The 20,494-nt window shown below is 41.9% G+C and overlaps 1 protein-coding gene and 1 long non-coding RNA gene across 4 annotated transcripts in view; one reads left to right on the forward strand and one right to left on the reverse strand.

Annotated features, from left to right (window-relative positions):
• Positions 1-7,125, reverse strand: part of ABHD5 (abhydrolase domain containing 5, lysophosphatidic acid acyltransferase) — a 34,556-nt gene extending 27,431 nt beyond the window's left edge. For all 3 annotated transcript variants that reach the window (XM_017675154.3, XM_036996238.2, XM_017675153.3), the window contains exon 1: positions 6,939-7,125. In XM_017675154.3, coding sequence (XP_017530643.1) covers positions 6,939-6,985 — 47 coding nt within the window. In that variant the 5' untranslated portion in view covers positions 6,986-7,125. The remainder of the gene's footprint in view (positions 1-6,938) is intronic.
• A 73-nt stretch (positions 7,126-7,198) lies between these two features.
• LOC108406457 (uncharacterized) lies at positions 7,199-13,648 on the forward strand. Its single transcript, XR_001855466.3, has 3 exons — positions 7,199-7,461; positions 8,224-8,353; positions 8,662-13,648. It is a non-coding gene; the product is annotated as an uncharacterized lncRNA (long non-coding RNA).
• Positions 13,649-20,494: the final 6,846 nt, after the last annotated feature.

Genomic DNA, 20,494 nt, shown 5'->3' on the forward strand with positions numbered 1-20,494 from the left:
CACTCCTAGGAATTAACCCTAAGAATGCAGGAGCCCAGTTTGAAAAAGACATATGCACCCCTATGTTTATCACAGCACTATTTACAGTAGCCAAGAAATGGAAGCAACCTAAGTGTCCATCAGTGGATGAATGGATAAAGAAGATGTGGTACATATACACAATGGAATATTATTCAGCCATAAGAAGAAAACAAATCCTACCATTTGCAGCAACATGGATGGAGCTAGAGGGTATTATGCTCAGTGAAACAAGCCAGGCGGAAAAAGACAAGCATCAAATGATTTCACTCATCTGTGAAGTATAACAAAGAAAAAAACTGAAGGAACAAAACAGCAGCAGACGCACAGAAGCCATGAATGGACTAACAGTTACCAAAGGGAAAAGGGACTGGGGAGGATGCGTGGAAAGGAAGGGATAAGGGGGGGAAAGGGGCATTACGATTAGCACACATAATGTGGGGGAGGGGGGACATGGGGAAGGCAGTATAACACGGAGAAGACAAGTAGTGATTCTACAGCACCTTACTACGCTGATGGACAGTGACTGTAATGGGGTATGTGGTGGGGACTTGATAATAGGGGGAGTCTAGTAACCATAATATTGCTCATGTAATTCTACATTAGTGATACCAAAAAAAAAGAAGAGTCAAAAGCAGGGGTCTATCTTCTCCATCCTTTAGTTAATCACCCTTTGTTCACAAATTACCATGTCTTACCCTTCCCCATCTAATGCTTCAATGCTCTAAAACATTCATCCAACCTCACCTCCTATCGGTAGGGTAAATTAACCTCTTTTTCAAAGAGATCTTCTACATTTTCCACAAAATCTCCTATGTCAAGAGTGTTGCTGTGCGTTTCTAAGCTTAGTATGTGGAAGACTGGAACTGGAACTAAGGACATGAGATGGGAACTAAGGACACAAGACTGAAGCTTGTCAGATATCCAGCCATTCTTCCAAGTTCACAAAATCTAAAGTAAAAATTAAATTCATGTGGCCCTGATATAAAACAGTAAAAAAGATGCACAGCTGTCTCCTCAAAGTTTTGGAAAATAAATAGAAAAGCAAAATTTAAGTTGTTTTAAGCAGATAATCAATAAACATCATCCAGTGAGTAACTTCAGAAGTGACCCAAGTATCAACAGCAATAATAAAGAGAAGCCATTCACCACAGGGACTATACCTATGTGCCACACAGAAGGCTTACCAATATGCACCTAAAGGTTTTCTAAACCACCCCATCAGCTGAGCACTGACATTATTAGCAAGGCTGATAATCCAAATTCTAAAGCATCTAACAACAACAAAAGGAATTCTGCTTTATAATTTCTGTAATTAATAGAAAGAATCTTTTCAGTGAGCAGACTTCTGAGTAAGAAAGCTTTAAAAGACTACACTAGAGGTGGCAATTCTAAGAAAGCCAAATAAGACATGCTTAACATATTAATAGAGCTTACTAACTTAATAACCTGATTTTAAATATCCTGAGTTTGAGAGAGAAAACACTGAAATTTTTCCCTTACCTTTCCACCTAGTTTTTTGAAAATATCATTAACATTGTATGCCATCATGCCTTATGCCATCAACATTTAAGTTTCCTGTAATCTCTGTTTTGTTCTCTAAGACATTTGACTATATATAGTATTGCTAAACCTGAATTGCACAATCTATAATATTGTGAAACAGTGAAAGAGGTTTCAAAGTACTCTGAAGGAAATATACAGACGTTTGGACAATTTCCACATACTCTTGGCCACTTGAATAATATTTCTAATTAGGTTATAAGTAAAGAGGATTTCATTATTCTACAATTTTGTTTAAAATGGCCTCCATCCCTATACTGCTACTGTTAAGAAAGAAAAGTTATTACTGCTCTCAATAAGCTACTTTAAGCACAATACTCTGTCCCACTTAGCAAAACTATGAGGTTTTGATTTTTACATTAAATAATTAATTAGAGGTATGAATATATACATTCATCTGAAATAATTCCTTAACCAATGAGTGAATGAAAACTTCCAAACTGGAAATTATAACACTTGGGCAAATAAAGCCTGCTTTCCCGGGAAGTGACTTCCTAAATCCTATCGTTGGAAAAGAGAGAGAGAAAAAAAAAAGAATATGACTCATAAAACTATAATTTAAGTACTAACACACCACTTTATTTTAAATAAACAATTTAAATGATTTAGATTATCACTAACCATTAGATCAATGACAACACAGGTCTCTAATATATTTTAACTTGCTTCTAAGAAATAGGCTTGTTTGCCTTCTCTCTGTTTTTTTTTTTTTTCATTTCATTTTTAACCTGTAAGTTTTAAACACCCAGAGATGGAGAATCAGTGTTCTAGACATAGCCATGTCCTAGTAATATTGTTGCCCCATTTGTTTCCTACTTTCTTTCACACAGTAAACAAACTACTCCGAAATCAGACACAGCATCAAACATACTTAAAGAAAGCTACATGTGTACTTCTACATTTACATTTCTTAACATATCCAAGTGACACTTCATGTTAGTTCTAAAGTAAGTTCATCCACTAGATAAAAGAAAAAGAAGAAAATCCCAGGTCTCAAACTTAGTAATTTTTAATAAAATCATCTTTACACATAATATTTTATGATTCATAATCAACAGTGGGGAATTACAGAACCATGCATGAGGTTAGATTAAAAACCTAACAATATACTGCTTCTATTACAAATAATATAAATAAAATCTTCAGGGAATAGCTCAGAGACTGTAATTCTTTAACGTATTATCCAGTGTTGTTTCTGGGATCCCCAGGACTTTACAATCTTTTGTTAAGTTCTTTATCACAGGACTGAAATCTGCATTTGCTGATCTATTTATGATTGGCATTTTGGAGAACAGGCAAAACAGCGAAGCATGGTTGATTCATCCAAGGTCAAGAAATAGAAACGTAACTCCCTACCCAATGTAATTTAAGTTCAAGATTCAAACTGTTGTCCTAGTCTAATTCAAACTTTCATTTTTCAAAGGATTAAAGAAACATCTTTTGATGTTCCTTATCTTAACATGAAAATACTTAGGTCACACAGCTGCAAAATAATCAACTATGAGGTTTTGATCTTAATGTTTGTGTCAGGATAAATATACAATATTAAAGTGTTTAATTCAATAAACATATATTGAAGTTACTATTTATAAGGCCCCTTTAGTCTCTACCAGGCATTTGAGTAAGATAAAAGCTTTGTCCTCAAGGAACTGATAAAACAAATACACAAAGAACTATACAAAACATGGTGTAAGTGCCAAAAGAAAGTTTAGGAAAATACTGTAGACCTTTAGAAAAGGGAGATCACAATCTGTTTTGGGTCAGAGTAAACAATGTGAACCAAGCTATAGGAAATGGAGATGATGAGCAAGTAAGGTGTTTAGAAAACAATGAGAGATATAGCTTGGCCAGAACCCAGTGCACAGGGGTGGAAATAAGACTCCAAAGATAGATAGGAGCCACACTGCCTTGCAAAGGGCTTTGAAGTCAGGCTAAGGACATATAATAAGGCCACTGTGTGTGGCTGTGCTACAAACAAAAAGCCACACCTTTTGGAGATATAAACATAATTAATGAAATAAGCCATGATGAGAGCATAGAAACGGAATGTGTTACTAAAGCCTATAATAATCCGGAAAAGGGCATAAGGAGGGTCTGAACCAGGTGACAGTGGGAAAGTAGATGTTCCTAAAATCTACTGGAGTTGGTAACAGATTTGGTATTCAGGGCAATGAAGAGGGGAGAAGAGAACTGAAAGATCAAGCCACTGTTCTGAATCTGGATGACCAGAAGAATATAAAGTGCTCTAATAAAAATAGGGAAGTCCAGAGGAAGAACTGAGCTTTTTGTATTGAGTTCAGGGGAAGGAAGGTGCACATAAGACCCTGGCTTGGATGTTACATCTGAAGAATCTGGTGCAAACGTTTGGCACACAATTACAAACATCACTAGTCCTCAAGAAGCTCCAAAATGAGGATGAGATTTCAGTCCTCTCCACAGACAAGACAGTTGAAGGAGTGTGAGTAAACAAGGAAAAAAATGAAAACAAAGATGAAGATAGAATCTTGGAGAATAACCACATTTAGGGAATGGTCTGAGGGAAGACAAGCAAAATATCCTAAGATCTAGAATGTCTGATAAGAGTTTTAAAAAAGGTGCAGCTAACTTTACAGTATCAAACACTGAAGTGGAGCCGAGAAAGATATGTACTGAGAGAAATAAAAGCCTACGGGGATGTAACACTGAAGAGTTTTGTGGTTTTTCAAGTGGCAGGGGGTTGGAAAGGGAAGATGGTGATAGGGAGGAGTCATTGATCTTAGCAGTTTTTTGAAAGAGAAATATCCACCTCTCCTCTCTCCAAAGCAAAGAACTACAGACAAATTCTAATGTAAATCCAGTAGGGGACTGGAACAGGAAAGGGAGAAAAAAAAATAAGCCCCTTCTTTATAGCTTGATTTCCATAGTGTAAATACTACCATGTTGCCAATGGTTGGCAAAATTCCTGAAAAATTTAGTAATGGCTGCCAGTACAAGCTAACTCCAGTACAACACTGCAAACCACCTATTATTTTACCGTCTACTCTGCAACTGAACAATTCTATGACAGCTTTCCTTGGAACTGATACTTAATCATTCTCTGAGACAACCTTGCAGCAATTCACACAGTACTCCTTGGAACTTTTCTTGGAACTGATACTTAATTATTCTCTGCAACAACCTTGTAGCAATTCACACAGTAACCCACTCTTGTCACATTTAGCTTTCTCAACTGTATTGCAACTGAAAAGGGTTGAAAGCCAAATTGCCTCCAGGCATGCCTATCTTCACTAAAAGAGTCACAAAAGAAAACACAAGAATCACTAGGCCTCCAAAAGCCCTCCTAGGACCAGTTTATAATTGTTTCCTTTGTTAATGTCATCTCCCCATCCAAACCTGAAATGTTTTAAGGATAGGGAACTTGTGTCAAGACTTCAGTTTTCTCACAATCCACTTGGATCTTAGAATAGTTACACTGTTTTACCATATTTTTTTAAAAAGTGAGCTCTGTGTAAAGGCAATGGTAAAATAAAGTGTCAGTAGAGTAAGCAAAAGAAACAAGAATGAAACATCCCACATGCATCATCTCAATCCCAGTGAGAGGTAGCTGAGATAGGGAAAGAGCCTTAGATTAATCCCAGACATTTGAGGGGGCTCCAATCCAACCCTGCTACTTGTTAGGGGGGTGTTCGAAGCCCTTCCAGTTGCAGTTTCAACTGAAACATGGGAACAGTAATACCAAACCACAGGGTTGACCTCAGGTTTACTATGAGCACATTTAGGCAACACCCAACAGAAACACATGCTTGTTCACCTGCTTGGTACAGTTCTGAAGGCCACACTAATGTAGACACTGGACATTGCTCAAGTGTACTGCCAAGAGTACCAAGGAGGCCTACCTCTGTCATGGGACTATGGCTGGTCAGCTGCTAAGGATTTTTTAGTCTGCCCCCAGTGACCTCCAGCTATCATCTAAAGCCACAAATTCCTTTTGCCACTGTGCCCTGGACTCCCAAGCCCCAAAACAACATGTAGACCAAAGAGTTCACCTAAAAACAGTGTCAGAAAGAGCCAAACATGTTGCCACAAACTAAATGGGTAAAAGCTACCAGTCAGATTCCTATTTGTGTCCACGTGACACTGAGCATCTCACCTCAACAAGGAAGTTCATCAGCAAAACAATGGACCCATTATTGTCACAAACAAAATTCAGTAGAAGAACCTGGTTTCTAATATTTTGCAACTTTTACCCCGACATCTTTCCAAATACGCTGTTCTTCATGGTACTCCCTATTATCTTCTTTCCTTTAGGCTGTTTCATATGCAAATTTCTCCAGACATCTTAAGTAGGACAGTTATCAAATACTAAATATACATAAGGAAGCAGAGAACTTATTTACTTTCCAATATAAATGACTAGCCTTGAAAAATAAGGCAATAATGTTTATGGCAATTTCATTTTTCTACTATCTGTCTACTGACAAGTTCATGTAGTTACAGATAGAAAATAATTTAAACTTGGTGTATATTTGTATATCAAGAAGTCTCAACTTCCATAGTTTCTGAAGCATAAACATACATACACTTCTCCAGTAACACCAGAACACTTGAAAGCAAAGGAAGCTCTCCTTTTGAAAGATCATTAATTCTGAACTTGCTATCCATATAGTGTTAACTTGCCATAAGTATCTGAAATTACACTTTTTCTGGGACCCAAAGCCTTACATCCGCTCCGCCAACCCCGTCTCCCTCACGCTGGGCTCCTCCTGCCCCCGACACCCCCTCTCTCCCACGTCTTCTGGGGGTGAATTTGGACTCTCGGTCTCAGACGGCCTCGAGGCAGCGCCGCCCCTTCCTCCGGGCTGTGGAGAGGCTTGGCCCAGGCGGCACTTTCGTTCTGGTCCCAGGCTGCACAGTGCACAGCGCGGACCTGAAAGCAGAAGCGGTCGGAAGGGGTCGGCGACTTGGCCGTTTCCCCTGCCTGGAGGCTGGTGCTGGTACGGCGGTCAACGCCCGGGGCGCGGGGGCAGGGCGAGGGTCCGAGGCCGCCGACGTCCCGAAGGACACCCTTGGCTGGCGACGAGGCCCGTCTGGGGGCCCGGCCACCCTCTCCACCAGCCCCGCGGACCAGCTTACACAGCAATGCGGCCGCCCCTCCGCGCGGAAGTCAGACTCAGGCTCCCTCCACCGCCGGTGCCCGCCCGTGGCAGAGCGGGCCCGGGGCTCCTTCCCTGGGCGCCGCGCGGACTCCGGCCGGGGCTGGGCGAGGGACCGGCTGGGCTGGTTACGGGTCCTCGGCGCCGCCCTCCTGCCCGCCGGGCCGGCTCTGGCCTTCGTGGGGAGCGCGCGCCGGATCCCCACGCAGACCGAGCCGGACTCACCTCTCGCAGGTGTCCGCCGAGTCCACCTCCTCCTCCTCCGCGGCCATGACCGACGCCGCCGCGGGAGATACCGGCCCTGCTTCTAAGCCGGCTAACAGGCCGACTGCACCACCCCAGCCGCCGCCGCCCTTAAGGCTGCCACCGCCCGCGCATGCGTTGCCCGCCCAGTCGCACGACCGGGCGGTGCGAATGCGCGCCTGCGCGTGCCGGGTCATTGCCCCACCCACCCACGCATGCGTCATCCAACCGGAATCGCTCGGGGTTGGGCGCTGGGCGGGGCAGCCAACCTGGAGAGGTTGTTGAGACTCACCAGTAGAGTCAGGTGATATCTAATTTCAATGTCTGTGTTAATGCATCATCGCTGGTGTTGACTGTCAGGTGCCGGGCACTGAGCTGGTACCTTGGTAGAACGCTGGGAACCTTGCCCTGGCAGAGACAAGAGAATGTCCGATAGGTGCTGCAATGACGAAGGAAATGTTGTGATGCAGGTGATATAGGACCTCCCGCCAGCCCTTCCCTTTAGGTGGGTATCCTAGGGGAGACGGCGACTCACAGGACCCTTCAGCCGATCAGTATTCACTGCTGTATGCGCTGCGGTTACGGTAGTGGCCCAAACCAGCAACTCCCATTCACCCTGCGTTTAGTATGCACGGGAGACGGGTAAAGTGTCACTGTGGAAGTATTAGTTCTTGATAGGGAAGAACTAATTCAAATAATTAACATCTCGACCTGTTTTGCAAGTTTTGCTAGCCCTCAGATACTGCCTGTTTTTGTAATTGTAACACTTCCGTTATTGTGTAATTATACAATTACCATTCATTCATTCGTATTTACTGTGTGCCTATGATGTGCCTACTCTGTCCTAAAAGCTGAGAAACAATAGATTGAAAGAGAGCTAGTACCTTTAGGGAGGCTATGCTAAATACACTACCCTTTATTTTAAACGCATTTCGTAGCTCCTTGCAGTTCATGAGCCTCCATAACCCATCTGGCACTCAGATTCTCAGCCTTGTATAATTGTGACAGCTTTTTAATGGACATAATTAAATATCCTTCCAACTACACTGGAAGTTCCTTGAGGGTAGAAATGGTGTCTTCTATGATGTAGGGGGAAAAAGCCATTCATACTCCTTTGAGCATAGTAATAATAAATATTTTTGTTGTATTTGATCCAGATCAGAAATATCTTTAGGAAGACTCGGACATATAAAAACGCTTTGAGGAATTCATGGTGTTTCCAGATACTCATACTATGTCTGCAAAAACTGACCCTCTCTTGTTACAGAAAACCGGAAACCTGGACTGCATCATTGATAGAAGAACCAAGCGGCACTTGGAAGACAGAGATTTATTTTACGCCAGCGGGCTCAGAGGAGAGTGATTTCCAAAGGCTGAGTGAGCCCTGAGTACAGCAGGTCCATGCCTTTTATACATTTACTACAAAGCTAAGGGGGGAGTTGGCACCTGGAAACTGTTGCAGTAGGAGCTATTAGGTCACTATAGGTGTATTCAGGATGCTAGTTATATTTTAATCTATTTCTGTAAAGGTTACCCGGATACCTTATTATAAAGCTTCCATGACTATGATTAACAAGCTGTTTGATACCACTGAGTCCGGGTGGGGGCAGAGAATACATTGTTATATTGTTTTAATCTCAAGCACCCAATCACCTTGTGATTCCTTTATATTCTTGAAGCCTTAACAGAAACTTTGTCTCCTTAGCTTCCTTGGCTTCCTACCAATCCTGGAGAGGGGGAGGGACTTGAGAAGTTTCTGACTACTTCTTCGTCACTATGAAGGCACAATCACCTCTCAGACCGTATCTGTATTGGGCACCTGTTTCTTCATGGGCCAGGCTGGTTGTGAGGGACTGTACTGTCTGGAGTACGGTCCCAGCCCAGTGGTACTGAGTCCAGTCACAAAGCCCAAGTATGTGGCAACAACTCCTGTGGGACCTTTGGAAAGTTGGACTGGCATGCATGTACCCTCACAGGTCTTTGTGGACCTGGAACCTGCTCTCATAGATGCCTAAGGCTGCTGCACAGTTTTAAAAAAAAGAGAGAGAGAAAGAGAGACGGATCATTGATTCAAGGCTGCAGTTTTTCCAGAAGCTGACAGAGCAGTGATTAGGCCTATATGACTTAATGATCATCCCCACAGCTGGAGGTTGCTCTGGCCCATGCATCACCCTGCTGCTGGCAGAGGAGCTATTCTTGATTATGGCAAGAAGTCAAAGCTGGAATCAGCCAGCCAGCCAGCCAGCCCCAGGATGCTGCCAGCATTGAAGAAACCCTGCAGCTCCATCCTAAATGCTGCACACCCTAGAGCCCTTGGACATTGCATCTCACTGGGGGACAGTGAGGCCATGCTCTGTTACTGCAACTGTTCCTCAAGGGCACCACCTACACCAGCCTCAACTACTGCTTGAGCCAGACTTTTGTTCCATCATTGCCCTTTTTGGATTTTAGTGGTGCCTTGAAAGCAGATTTCCCAGGGTTCCAGGACAATCTGGTGCCCTATTTCCAAATGCACTTCCTTTTGGACCTGCTAACCTATTACTTTGAGTGACCAAATGTCAGTGGTGACATTTTGCAAGACAAATATGACTGCTCTGCAAGCTCTACCCAAGGGCTGTGGAGTCCAGAGAACTGAAGGCTGAGATTATATCACCATACCAGGGGTACTATGTAAGGTAAAATCGAGCCGAAATAACCAGGCAAGGAGGCTACAAAGAAGCCAAAAGTTTAATAGGGCGCAATCGTAGGTGATGTTCGCCGGTCTGGTTAGTCACAGGCTGGAGAAGTCTCACCCAGCAGGGCAGAGAGCGAGTTTTTAAAGAAGGTAGGGGTGGGGATAGAGCATAGATTTATAGCGGCGCGAGGATTGGCTAGCCTAAGGCAACTTTTCCAGGTTGGGAGGGGGCACAGCTGGGGATTTTGGCACATCATCAGGCCGGCGTCCGTCCGACGTGCTCACTCCTCCCTCTGGTGCCTCCAGCCTTACATACTAGACAGGCTGATGACTAGCACCTCACTGCTTTCAAAGTTGGCTTTAATTTCTAGTTCCCCAATAGTGATTCCACAGGAGAAATGCTGAACAACAACACAGCCATCACAGAGCTGAGATTTTATCATAAGTCCGTCAATTAATCACCAGTCTGTTCAAGCACATACTTCAAACCAGAATGAGGTGAGAGCATGGAGGATTTTCTGAGGGTTTCAATGGCCTGCCTGCTCTATAAATGCATTTAAAGTGCTATAATTCAACAAAGTGAGAAGACAAGTGTGGCAAGGACTTCAGGAAATTGGTAGTTGGGTAAAGAGAAGGGCCTGGTCACCAATCAGCTGTATGACCTTGGAGGGAAAAATTGGATTAGATTAGGGCTTCTCCAACTGTAATCTGCATGCAGACTTCCTGTGGATCTTGCTAAATCACATATTCCAGCCCTGTAGTTCTAGTTTGAGGCCTGATTCTCTATTCATTGAGATTCTGTTTCTAACCTTCTCCCAGTGATGCCTGAGCTCCTGCTGCCACCCTTTAGGTAATGAAGCTCTACAGCATGCTTGTCCACTAGAACTTTTTGCAATAATGGAAATGTTCTAAGTCCCCACTTGCAGTATAGGAACCATATATAACTATAGAGCATTTGAAATTTAGCTAATATAACAGAAGTTTTTCATTTTAAAACTTAAATTTAAAACTCACATGTGGCTAATGGCTGCCATATTGGACAGCAAAGTCTGTATCTTATACTCCTCATCTATGAAAATTAGAGTTTGAAACCAGATGACTCCCAACATTCCTTCTGATGTTCTGTGGTTCCAAGTTGTTTTCAAGGTATATGGGGGGTGGGGATGGAGGATTGATGAGGGGACAGATGTTAAAGTCTGGAGTAAAGTGTGAGGAATTGAGAGTTTCACAATGGTGGGGTGGGGGGAAAGGAGCATGGTCCCCTAGGGGCTGGAAGCTAGAATTCAGTGGAAAAGCTGCCATCCAGAGTCAAGAGAATGACTAGCCAATGAGTGTCAATTGAACTTTCAGAACCAGATAAAGGACTTTCTTTGGCAAGATAGAAATGCTAAGCCACAAAAGAAAAAAGTGACTAGTTTAACCACATCAAAATTTAAAATACGTGAAAATATGGAACACACCAAGGTTTAATATCATCACTATATTAAGAAAAAGTTGAATAACAAAAAAATAGATAAAAAGAATCCTAATCAGAAGAGAAAACTCTCAAGCCACAAACAGCCACAAGATGCTCACACTCTTCTGTGATTAAAGGCATGCAAATTCAAACCAAACATAAATGAAAAATATTCATAATACTAACTATTGGCAAGAACCTGGATCAACAGAGAGTGATTCCACTCAGTTGATGGATTTGCCAATTGATACAGCCATTTGGAAAAGTTAGGGAGTGATGTGTTTAAAAATGTACAAGCAATATACCATCTTGTCCAGCAACTTAACTTCTGGGAGTCTTGCCTTTCTCCTGTGTACTTAAAGACATATAAAAGGATATTTCCTTCAGTACTCTAATAGGAAAAAAGAAAAATTAGTAAGAATGTCCATAACTAAATAAATTCTGGTACCTTCATAATATGAAATACTATGGCATCAATTAATAAAAATAAGTCTATATGTACTAATATGGAAAGCTCTCCAGACACTGATACATAGAAAAAGCAAAATCCATGAGAAATAAGCCAAAAGTTGGTTGAGATGAATAAAACTGATAAACTCGAAGCTAACTGATCAAGGAAAAGAAAAGGAAGCACAAATGAACAATATAAGGTTTGGAAAAGTGGGTATCACTATAGATATACCAGCATTACAATGGTAATGATAATGAGTATTACAAACGGCTTTAGGCCAATAAATTTGGCAACTTAGATGAAATAGACAACCTGTTTAGAGACCATAACTTGCCAAAACTGACTAGATAAAATAGAAAACCTGAACAGCTCAATATCTTTATAATTGAATATGTAATTTTTTTAAACCCTCAAAGGAGAGAATTTTTCCAAATAGTTAATTAATTTCCCCCTATGTTAAGGTGGCCACAAACCCTTTGCCTCTTCTAATATTAAGAATTGGAGTCTTTTCCCCCTCCTCTTCAGTTTGAGCTGTGATTTGCTTTGACCAATAGAATGTGACAGAAGCGAAGCTATGTAATTTCCAAGGTTAGAAATTAAAAGATCTAGAGCTTCAGTGTTTACCAATTCATATACTTCCTCTTGGAAGTCAGTCATTATAACCAAAGTCCGACTTTCCTGAGACCACCATGATGTGAGGAAGCTCAGCCAGTCCTGTGGAGAGCACCAAGGCACCAGGCTTGGGAGTGAAGCCTTAGAATTTCTAGCCCACCCTACACCTGAATGCAGCTGAGTGAATGACACCAACTGACACCACATGAATTAAATTACCTGCCCAGATGAGCTAAAATTCCTGACCCACAGAATTGTGAAAAAAATAAAGTGGTTATTGGTTAAGCCACTATATTCTGAGGTAGATTGTTATGTAGCAATAGATAATTGAATCACCATCACATCAAATAGTGGTAACTCAAATAGTAAACCCACCAATGTGTAAGGTTGCTATTTCATACAGTAAATTATGTAGTTGGTTTACTGAGTTTGAAATCTTTTCACAAAATTTTAACTTTTTATTTTGAGTTAATTGCAGATCCACATGCAGTTCTAAGAATAATCAGGAGCAATCCCAGGTATCCTTTACCAGTTAGTAACATGCAGTAACACTATGCAAAATTACAGTGCAGGGTCACAACCAGAATACTAACATTGATGTAATAAAGATACAGAATATTTCTGTCACCAAAAGAGTCCCTGGTGTTGCCCTTTTACAGCCACAGCCACTTTTCTCTGGGACATATAACTCCTCCATCCATAACATCTGGCAAGCACTAATCTGCTCCAAATTTTGTCATTTTAAGGAAATTATATAAATGGAATCATACAAAATGGCTTTTTTCTCTGAGCATAATTCCCTGGAGAGTTCTTATGGTATTTATCAATAGTTCATTTCTTTTTACAGCTGAGTAATACCCATGGTTGGATGTACCACAGTTTGTGTAACCATTCAACTGTCGAATGACACCTAGGTTGCTGTCAGGTTAGGGATGTTACAAATAAAGCTGCCATAAACATTCATGTACAGGTTTTTGTGTGAATCTAAGTTTTAAGTTTTCTGAAATAAATGACAAGCAGTGCAATTGCTGAGTCACATGGTAGTTGCATATTTAGTTTTTAAAGAAATTGCCAGGCAGTTTTCCAGAATGGCTGTACCAGTTTTTCTTCTCACCAGCAAAGTGTAATTGATCTGGTTTCTCCACATCTTCGCCAGCATTTGGTGATGTTTCTATTTTTTTGTTTTAGTTATTTGGATAGGTGTATAGTGATGTACTATTGTGGTTTGATTTGCATTTCTCTGATGACTAATGATGTTGAGCATCCCTTCATGTGCTTATTTGCTCTCTGTATATCCTTTTCAGTGAAATGTCTTTTCATATCTTTTGACCATTTTCTAACTTTTGATTTTGAGAACTTTTTATGTTACCTAAATATTAGTCCTTTGTCAGATATGTGGTTTGCAAATATTTTCTCCATCTGCAGCTTGTCTTATCCTCTTCACATGAGTTTTTGCAGAACAAAGTTTTTAATTTAATAAAGTCCAGTGTATTGATTTTTTTAATGGCTTATTATTTTGATGTTGTCTAAGAACTCTTTGCCTGACCTGAGGTCCCAAACATTTCCTCCTTTGTCTTTTTCTAAAAGTTACATGGTTTTACATGTTACATTTAAGTCTATGATCCATTGTGAGTTAATATTTGTATAAAGTGAGAGATTTTGGTCAAGGGTGTTTATTGCCTATGGATATCTAATTGTAGCAGCACCATCTGTTGAATTCACAAATAGTTTTTAACATAATACTAGATAGCCTCTTTGCTGTTATAAAGAATGTATGAATTGTGAATGACAGATGTTTTCCAGGGTAAGGAGACTGGTGCAGGTGGACATGGAGATGTGGTGCTCAGTCCCTCTTCCAGGAAAGGACTTAACTACCCCAGTTGCTGTGGATGTTTCAGTGGAACAGCTTCCAGCTTTCAGTCCCTGCAGGGAACATCTCAGCTATAAGGAGCCACCTAACAAAGTCATGTCCTTCTGAGGAAGGCTCCCATATAATGACGGATGGAGGTAGAGATATAAAGGACCAACAATTTCCACCCAAACTGGGACGATTCTGGTGAGCCATTCCAGCTCTGGAACTCCCTGCAGCTGAAGCCTTCCAGCTTGCCTCAGCTCAACTCCTGTCACATCCTGCTGTGTTCTCAAGGGCACTCCCTGAGCATTGATCTCTGACCCAGAGACTGCCTTCTGCAGGATCCAAACTGTGACCCTTGTTTTCATTTTTATTTAATGATAAACATGACTTTTGACTTAGATACTGAGAACTGTGCAAACATAATAACTTGATGGGTCTTATACTATCATTGGAATCAGTCATCACAGGAAAACTTTCTTCAGTACATCTGCTCTCACAACACAGCACTGCAAAAGGGGGAAGAAAGCTGAAAGGTAGGGAAAGGATAGATGTGAGCAGTAGGATCAGCACAGGCATGCAGGTAACAGAAAGAGAAGAATCACAAGTGAGACAGAGTGAGAGTTGCATGGTGCTGCCTGCTCCTCCTCACCATGGTCCGTGGTGGCTCAGATCCTAGGAAGGGAGATGTGTGGGTGATGCCAAATCTCCCCGTCAACATTTGATCAAAAATCAGCAGTCATGAACCTTGAAATCATCCCCAGACTGTACCAGCTTCCCTTCTGATGTCCTTGTAGTACTTTTCATGACTCCTTAGGAAACCCAGAGGTAGATAGAGAAGGAAGTCGTAGTGGTGAGTGCCCAGTTTCAAGCTCTAGTGCCATTGAAGGTGGGGGCAGGAAAGAGAAAAGAAAGAAAAACACCAGAGGAGCTAGCATTCAGCCTCCAGTCATGTCCCCGGGACCCAGGAAATTTAAAGTCATGATTTGGGGAGAGAATTTTAACTGTTCCTTTCCTCCACCTTCCATTTCATTTGAGTACAATGAAGAGGCCTGGATTTTTATTTTCACTATAATCAATGTTTTTTAAAAAGGTTTTTTTTACCATTGTGTTTCAGGTCTTTTAACTTTTATTTTTCTTCTGTTTTTTTTTTTCTCATCAGTCTGTGTTGAAATAATAGACATCCTTGTAAATCAGGAAAAATGTTGCCCTCCAAAGTGTTAACATTGAAAATGTCAGTTGCCTTTCAGTGTTTGAACTTCCAAGAGCAAAATACATCTGTGTGGTCATTATTTATGCCACTGAACATTTATAGCAGGGCTAGGTTTATACAGTAACAGAAAGTGTTCATACCCATAATTCCCTCTGACATTAATGTTGCCTCCTTAATCATCCCTTCACTATTTTGAAAATGCACCCTTCAGTTTAATACAGCTTATTGAATGTCCATTCCATTTAGTCTGCACTGGTGGCTAAAACAAACAGCAGTTGGTGTCTTGGCTCTATTACATTTTCTGACAAGTGGGAAATATCTGTTTGTGATGCAGTAAATTCGTGGCTCTAAGTAATTCAGCAAATTGGTTTATTTAGCTTTAGCTCTGCAGGGATGCACGGAGGGTACAATTTTCATCCATCATTGATTCCACACTGAAATATGTTATGATTGTCTATTCCTGCAGCTGGAGGAACTTTGTGGTGGTATGAGTGAATGAGCAGTTAGTGAAAAATGCTGTTCTACATCAGTTGCAAAACTAGCACCTTCAAGGAATTAAAAATGATCATATTACTTACCTACATGGTTTGTCAGTTCACCAGAGTCTATTGTTAAATAATCAAAAATTTTGTGAGCTGGATGTCACACCTTAGAAATTTAAAATTGGGGGTATTTACACCACAGAAATTGGCAATCACTTTAAATCAGAGCCTTTTTCTTTTTGAGAGCTGGTTTACCAACACAGCATTGCCTACTCTACCACAATTTAGGGGAGTTACAAAGGGGATGGCAGTCAAAGAGATTAAGGTTTCACAGGGAATGTGTATAAACCCTAGTGTACTAAAAATACATAATGCAACAGATGACAAAGGTATAACAGCTTTCTATAAAGGTACAAAGGTATAGATAAGCATATTTAAGCATTTAAAAAAAAGAAATCTGTTTATTAGATCAAGCAAGTGTGGTAATGATTCATGAAAGTGAGTCTTAATCAAGGTTTGTTTTCTTTTAAGTGGAATTATACCACACAAACCATAATGACCACCACAAATTGAACACACCCTCATAAGTGCAATCCAGATTATTAAGCAAATTTTGTTAGGAGAACAAGGGACATGGGAGAAAGTAATGCAGCAGGCAATTTGAGCAGGCATGCAACAGTAAAGATGACTTGCAGCTCCTTAACAGAGAGTTGAGCCTCAAGAATTTCACTGCTACACAATTTAAAAAAAACAGATACTGCAAGTCAATATGAAGGCTACTTTAGCTGTGCTGATGAATATACACTTAATAGCTTAACTTAGGCTTTTTTTTGGTAACTTTTTTTTTTGAGATTTTAAGGTATGGTTTAGCTATCCTCCTCTTTCTTACAGTAGTCTCTGATTTCATGTTAATTTCTTCAACTGCAGTGGAGGAAATGCAGTGTTACTAAATATCATTCAAGTTCAGTAGCAGGTGCAGTATGTATATTGCTCTATGCTACTTCTGTATTAGTAATTTACCAGTCTCCCAAAACTAGACACTTAAACCATCATTTATGTACATATGTGCATTCTTTTCTTGGATGTCATTATATGTAAACAAATGTGGTAATTAATAAATGTAGTTATACTGGATTGAATATCATTTTTTAACATAAAAATGTATTTTCAGTACAATAAAATCTTTCAAACAAAAATTACATAGTAGCGGAGGCGGAGCCAAGATGGCGGCGTGAACAGAGCAGTGGAAATCTCCTCCCAAAAACACATAGAGCTATGAAAATATAACAAAGAAAAATATTCCTAAAATAGAGCCCACAAGACACAGGACAACATCCAGAACACATCCACACCTGCAAGAACCCAGCACCTTGTGAAGGGGGTAAGATACAAGCCCCGGCCCGGTGGGACCCAAGCGCCCCTCCCCCCAGCTCCAGGCGGGTGGAAAGAAACCGGAGCGGTTTTTTTTTTTTTTTGGTGAGTGCTTTTTGGAAGCCTTAAAGGGACAGGGACCCCGTTGCTAGGGAGGCAGGGTGGCGGGACCAGTGAGCGGGTGCCTGGGACCGGCACTTGAGGACGGAGGAAACCGCGCATTTTTCCCCTCTTTTTGGCGAGTGCTTTTTGGAAGCCTTAAAGGGACAGGGACCCCGGTGCTAGGGAGGCAGGGTGGCGGGACTGGTGAGCGGGTGCCTGGGACCGGCGCCTGAGGACAAAGAATATCCTGTGTTTTTCCCTATGGGACCGGTAGGCAGGTGCCTGAGACCGGCACCTGAGGACAGAGGAAATCGCGTGTTTTTCCCCTTTTTTTTCCTCTTTTTGGTGAGTGCTTTTTGGAAGCCTTAAAGGGACAGGGACCCTGGTGCTAGGGAGGCAGGGCGGTGGACTGGTGAGCGGGTGCCTGGGACCGGCGCCTGAGGACAAAGAATATCGCGCGTTTTTCCCTGCAGGACCAGTGGGCAGGTGCTTTTTGGAAGCCTTGAAGGGACAGGGACCCTGGTGCAAGGGAGGCAGGGCAGCAGGACCACAGTGAGCGGGTGCCTGGAACCAGCGCCTGAGGACAAAGAATATCCCGTGTTTTTCCCTGCGGGACCGGTAGACAGGTGCCTGAGACCAGCACCTGAGGACAGAGGAAATCGCGCGTTTCCCCCCTTTTTTTTCCTCTTTTTGGTGAGTGCTTTTTGGAAGCCTTAAAGGGACAGGGACCCTGGTGCTAGGGAGGCAGGGCGGCGGACTGGTGAGCAGGTGCCTGGGACCGGCGCCTGAGGACAAAGAATATCGCACGTTTTTCCCTGCGGGACCAGTGGGCGGGTGCTTTTTGGAAGCCTTTGAAGGGACAGGGACCCTGGTGCAAGGGAGGCAGGGCAGCAGGACCACAGTGAGCGGGTGCCTGGGACCGGCGCCTGAGGACAAAAGTGTTTTTTCCTTTTTTTTTTTTTCTCTGTTCCCTCTCTAATTGTTGCTGTTGTTGTTCTGGTTTGGAGAGTGCTTTTTGGAAGTCTTAAAGGGGTAGGACAGGTCGCTTAGACCAGAGGCAGGGAATCTGGGGATCTCTGGGCACTCTAACCCCCTGGGCAGCAGGAAGCACAGAGGCCCCTTACGGAGATAAATAGCCTCCCAGCAGCTCCCCCTCCAACAGGGCTCCACCATTTTGGAGGAGCAGCCCCAGCCAGGCCACACCCACAGCAACAGCGGAGATAAACCCCATAGCAACCAGACAGGAAGCAGAAGCCGTGTCTGCACACACCTGCCCAGCACAAGCCACTAGAGGTCACTATTATCCCAGGTGAGGAAGGCCACAAACCAACAAGAAGGGAAGCTCTTCCAGCAGTAACTTGTACCAGCTCTGCACACTATCTCTATCACCATGAAAAGACAAAACTACAGGCAGACAAAGATCACAGAGACAACACCTGAGAAGGAGACAGACCTAACCAGTCCTCCTGAAAAAGAATTCAAAATAAAAATCATGAACATGCTGACACAGATGCAGAGAAAAATGCAAGAGCAGTGGGATGAAGCCCGGAGGGAGATCACAGATATCAGGAAGGAGATCACAGAAGTGAAACAATCCCTGGAAGGATTTATAAGCAGAATGGATAAAATGCAAGAGGCCATTGAAGGAATAGAAGCCAGAGAACAGGAACGTATAGAAGCTGACATAGAGAGAGATAAAAGTATCTCCAGGAATGAAACAACACTAAGAGAACTATGTGACCAAGCCAGAAGGAATAATATTCGTATTATAGGGATACCAGAAGAAGAAGAAAGAGGAAAAGGGATACAAAGTCTCTTTGAAGAAATAATGGCTGAAAACTTCCCAAAACTGGGGGAGGAAATAATCGAACAGACCATGGAATTACACAGGACCCCCAACAGAAAGGATCGAAGGAGAACTACACCAAGACACATAGTAATTAAAATGGCAAGGATCAAGGACAAGGAAAGAGTTTTAAAGGCAGCTAGAGAGACAAAGGTCACCTATAAAGGAAAACCCATCAGGCTAACATCAGACTTCTCGACAGAAACCCTACAGGCCAGAAAAGAATGGCATGATATACTTAACGCAATGAAACAGAAGGGCCTTGAACCAGGGATACTGTATCCAGCACGACTATCATTTAAATATGATGGCGGGATTAAACAATTCCCAGACAAGCAAAAGCTGAGGGAATTTGCTTCCCACAAACCACCTCTACAGGGCATCCTACAGGGACTGCTCTAAATGGGAGCACCCTTAAAAAGAGCACAGAACATAACACACAACATATGAAGAATGGAGGAGGAGGAATAAGAAGGGAGAGAAGAAAAGAATCTCCAGACAGTGTATATAACAGCTCAATAAGCGAGCTAAGTTAGGCAGTAAGATACTAAAGAAGCTAACCTTGAACCTTTGGTAACCACGAATCTAAAGCCTGCAATGGCAATAAGTACATATCTCTCAATAGTCACCCTAAATGTAAATGGACTTAATGCACCAATCAAAAGCACACACAGTAATAGAATGGATAAAAAAGCAAGACCCATCTATATGCTGCTTACAAGAAACTCACCTGAAACCCAAAGACAAGCATAGACTAAAAGCCAAGGGATGGAAAAACATATTTCAGGCAAACAACAATGAGAAGAAAGCAGGGGTTGCAGTACTAATATCAGACAAAATAGACTTCAAAACAAACAAAGTAACAAGAGATAAAGAAGGATACCACATAATGATAAAGGGCTCAGTCCAACAAGAGGATATAACCATTCTAAATATATATGCACCCCATACAGGAGCACCAGCATATTTGAAGCAAATACTAACAGAACTAAAGAGGGAAATAGACTGCAATGCATTCATTCTAGGAGACGTCAACACACCACTCACCCCAAAGGATAGATCCACCAGGCAGAAAATAAGTAAGGACACACAGGCACTGAAGAACACACTAGAACAGATGGACCGAATAGACATCTATAGAACTCTACATCCAAAAGCAACAGGATATACATTCTTCTCAAGTGCACATGGAACATTCTCCAGAATAGACCACATGCTAGCTCACAAAAAGAGCCTCAGTAAATTCCAAAATATTGAAATTCTACCAACCAATTTTTCAGACCACAAAGGTATAAAACTAGAAATAAATTCTACAAAGAAAACAAAAAGGCTCACAAACACATGGAGGCTTAACAACATGCTACTAAATAATCAATGGATCAATGAACAAATCAAAATAGAGATCAAGGAATATATAGAAACAAATGACAACAACAACAGAAAGCCCCAACTTCTGTGGGACGCAGCAAAGCAGTCTTA

The sequence above is a fragment of the Manis javanica genome, chromosome 3 (assembly GCF_040802235.1).
Source record: "Manis javanica isolate MJ-LG chromosome 3, MJ_LKY, whole genome shotgun sequence".
Lineage (NCBI taxonomy): Eukaryota > Metazoa > Chordata > Mammalia > Pholidota > Manidae > Manis > Manis javanica.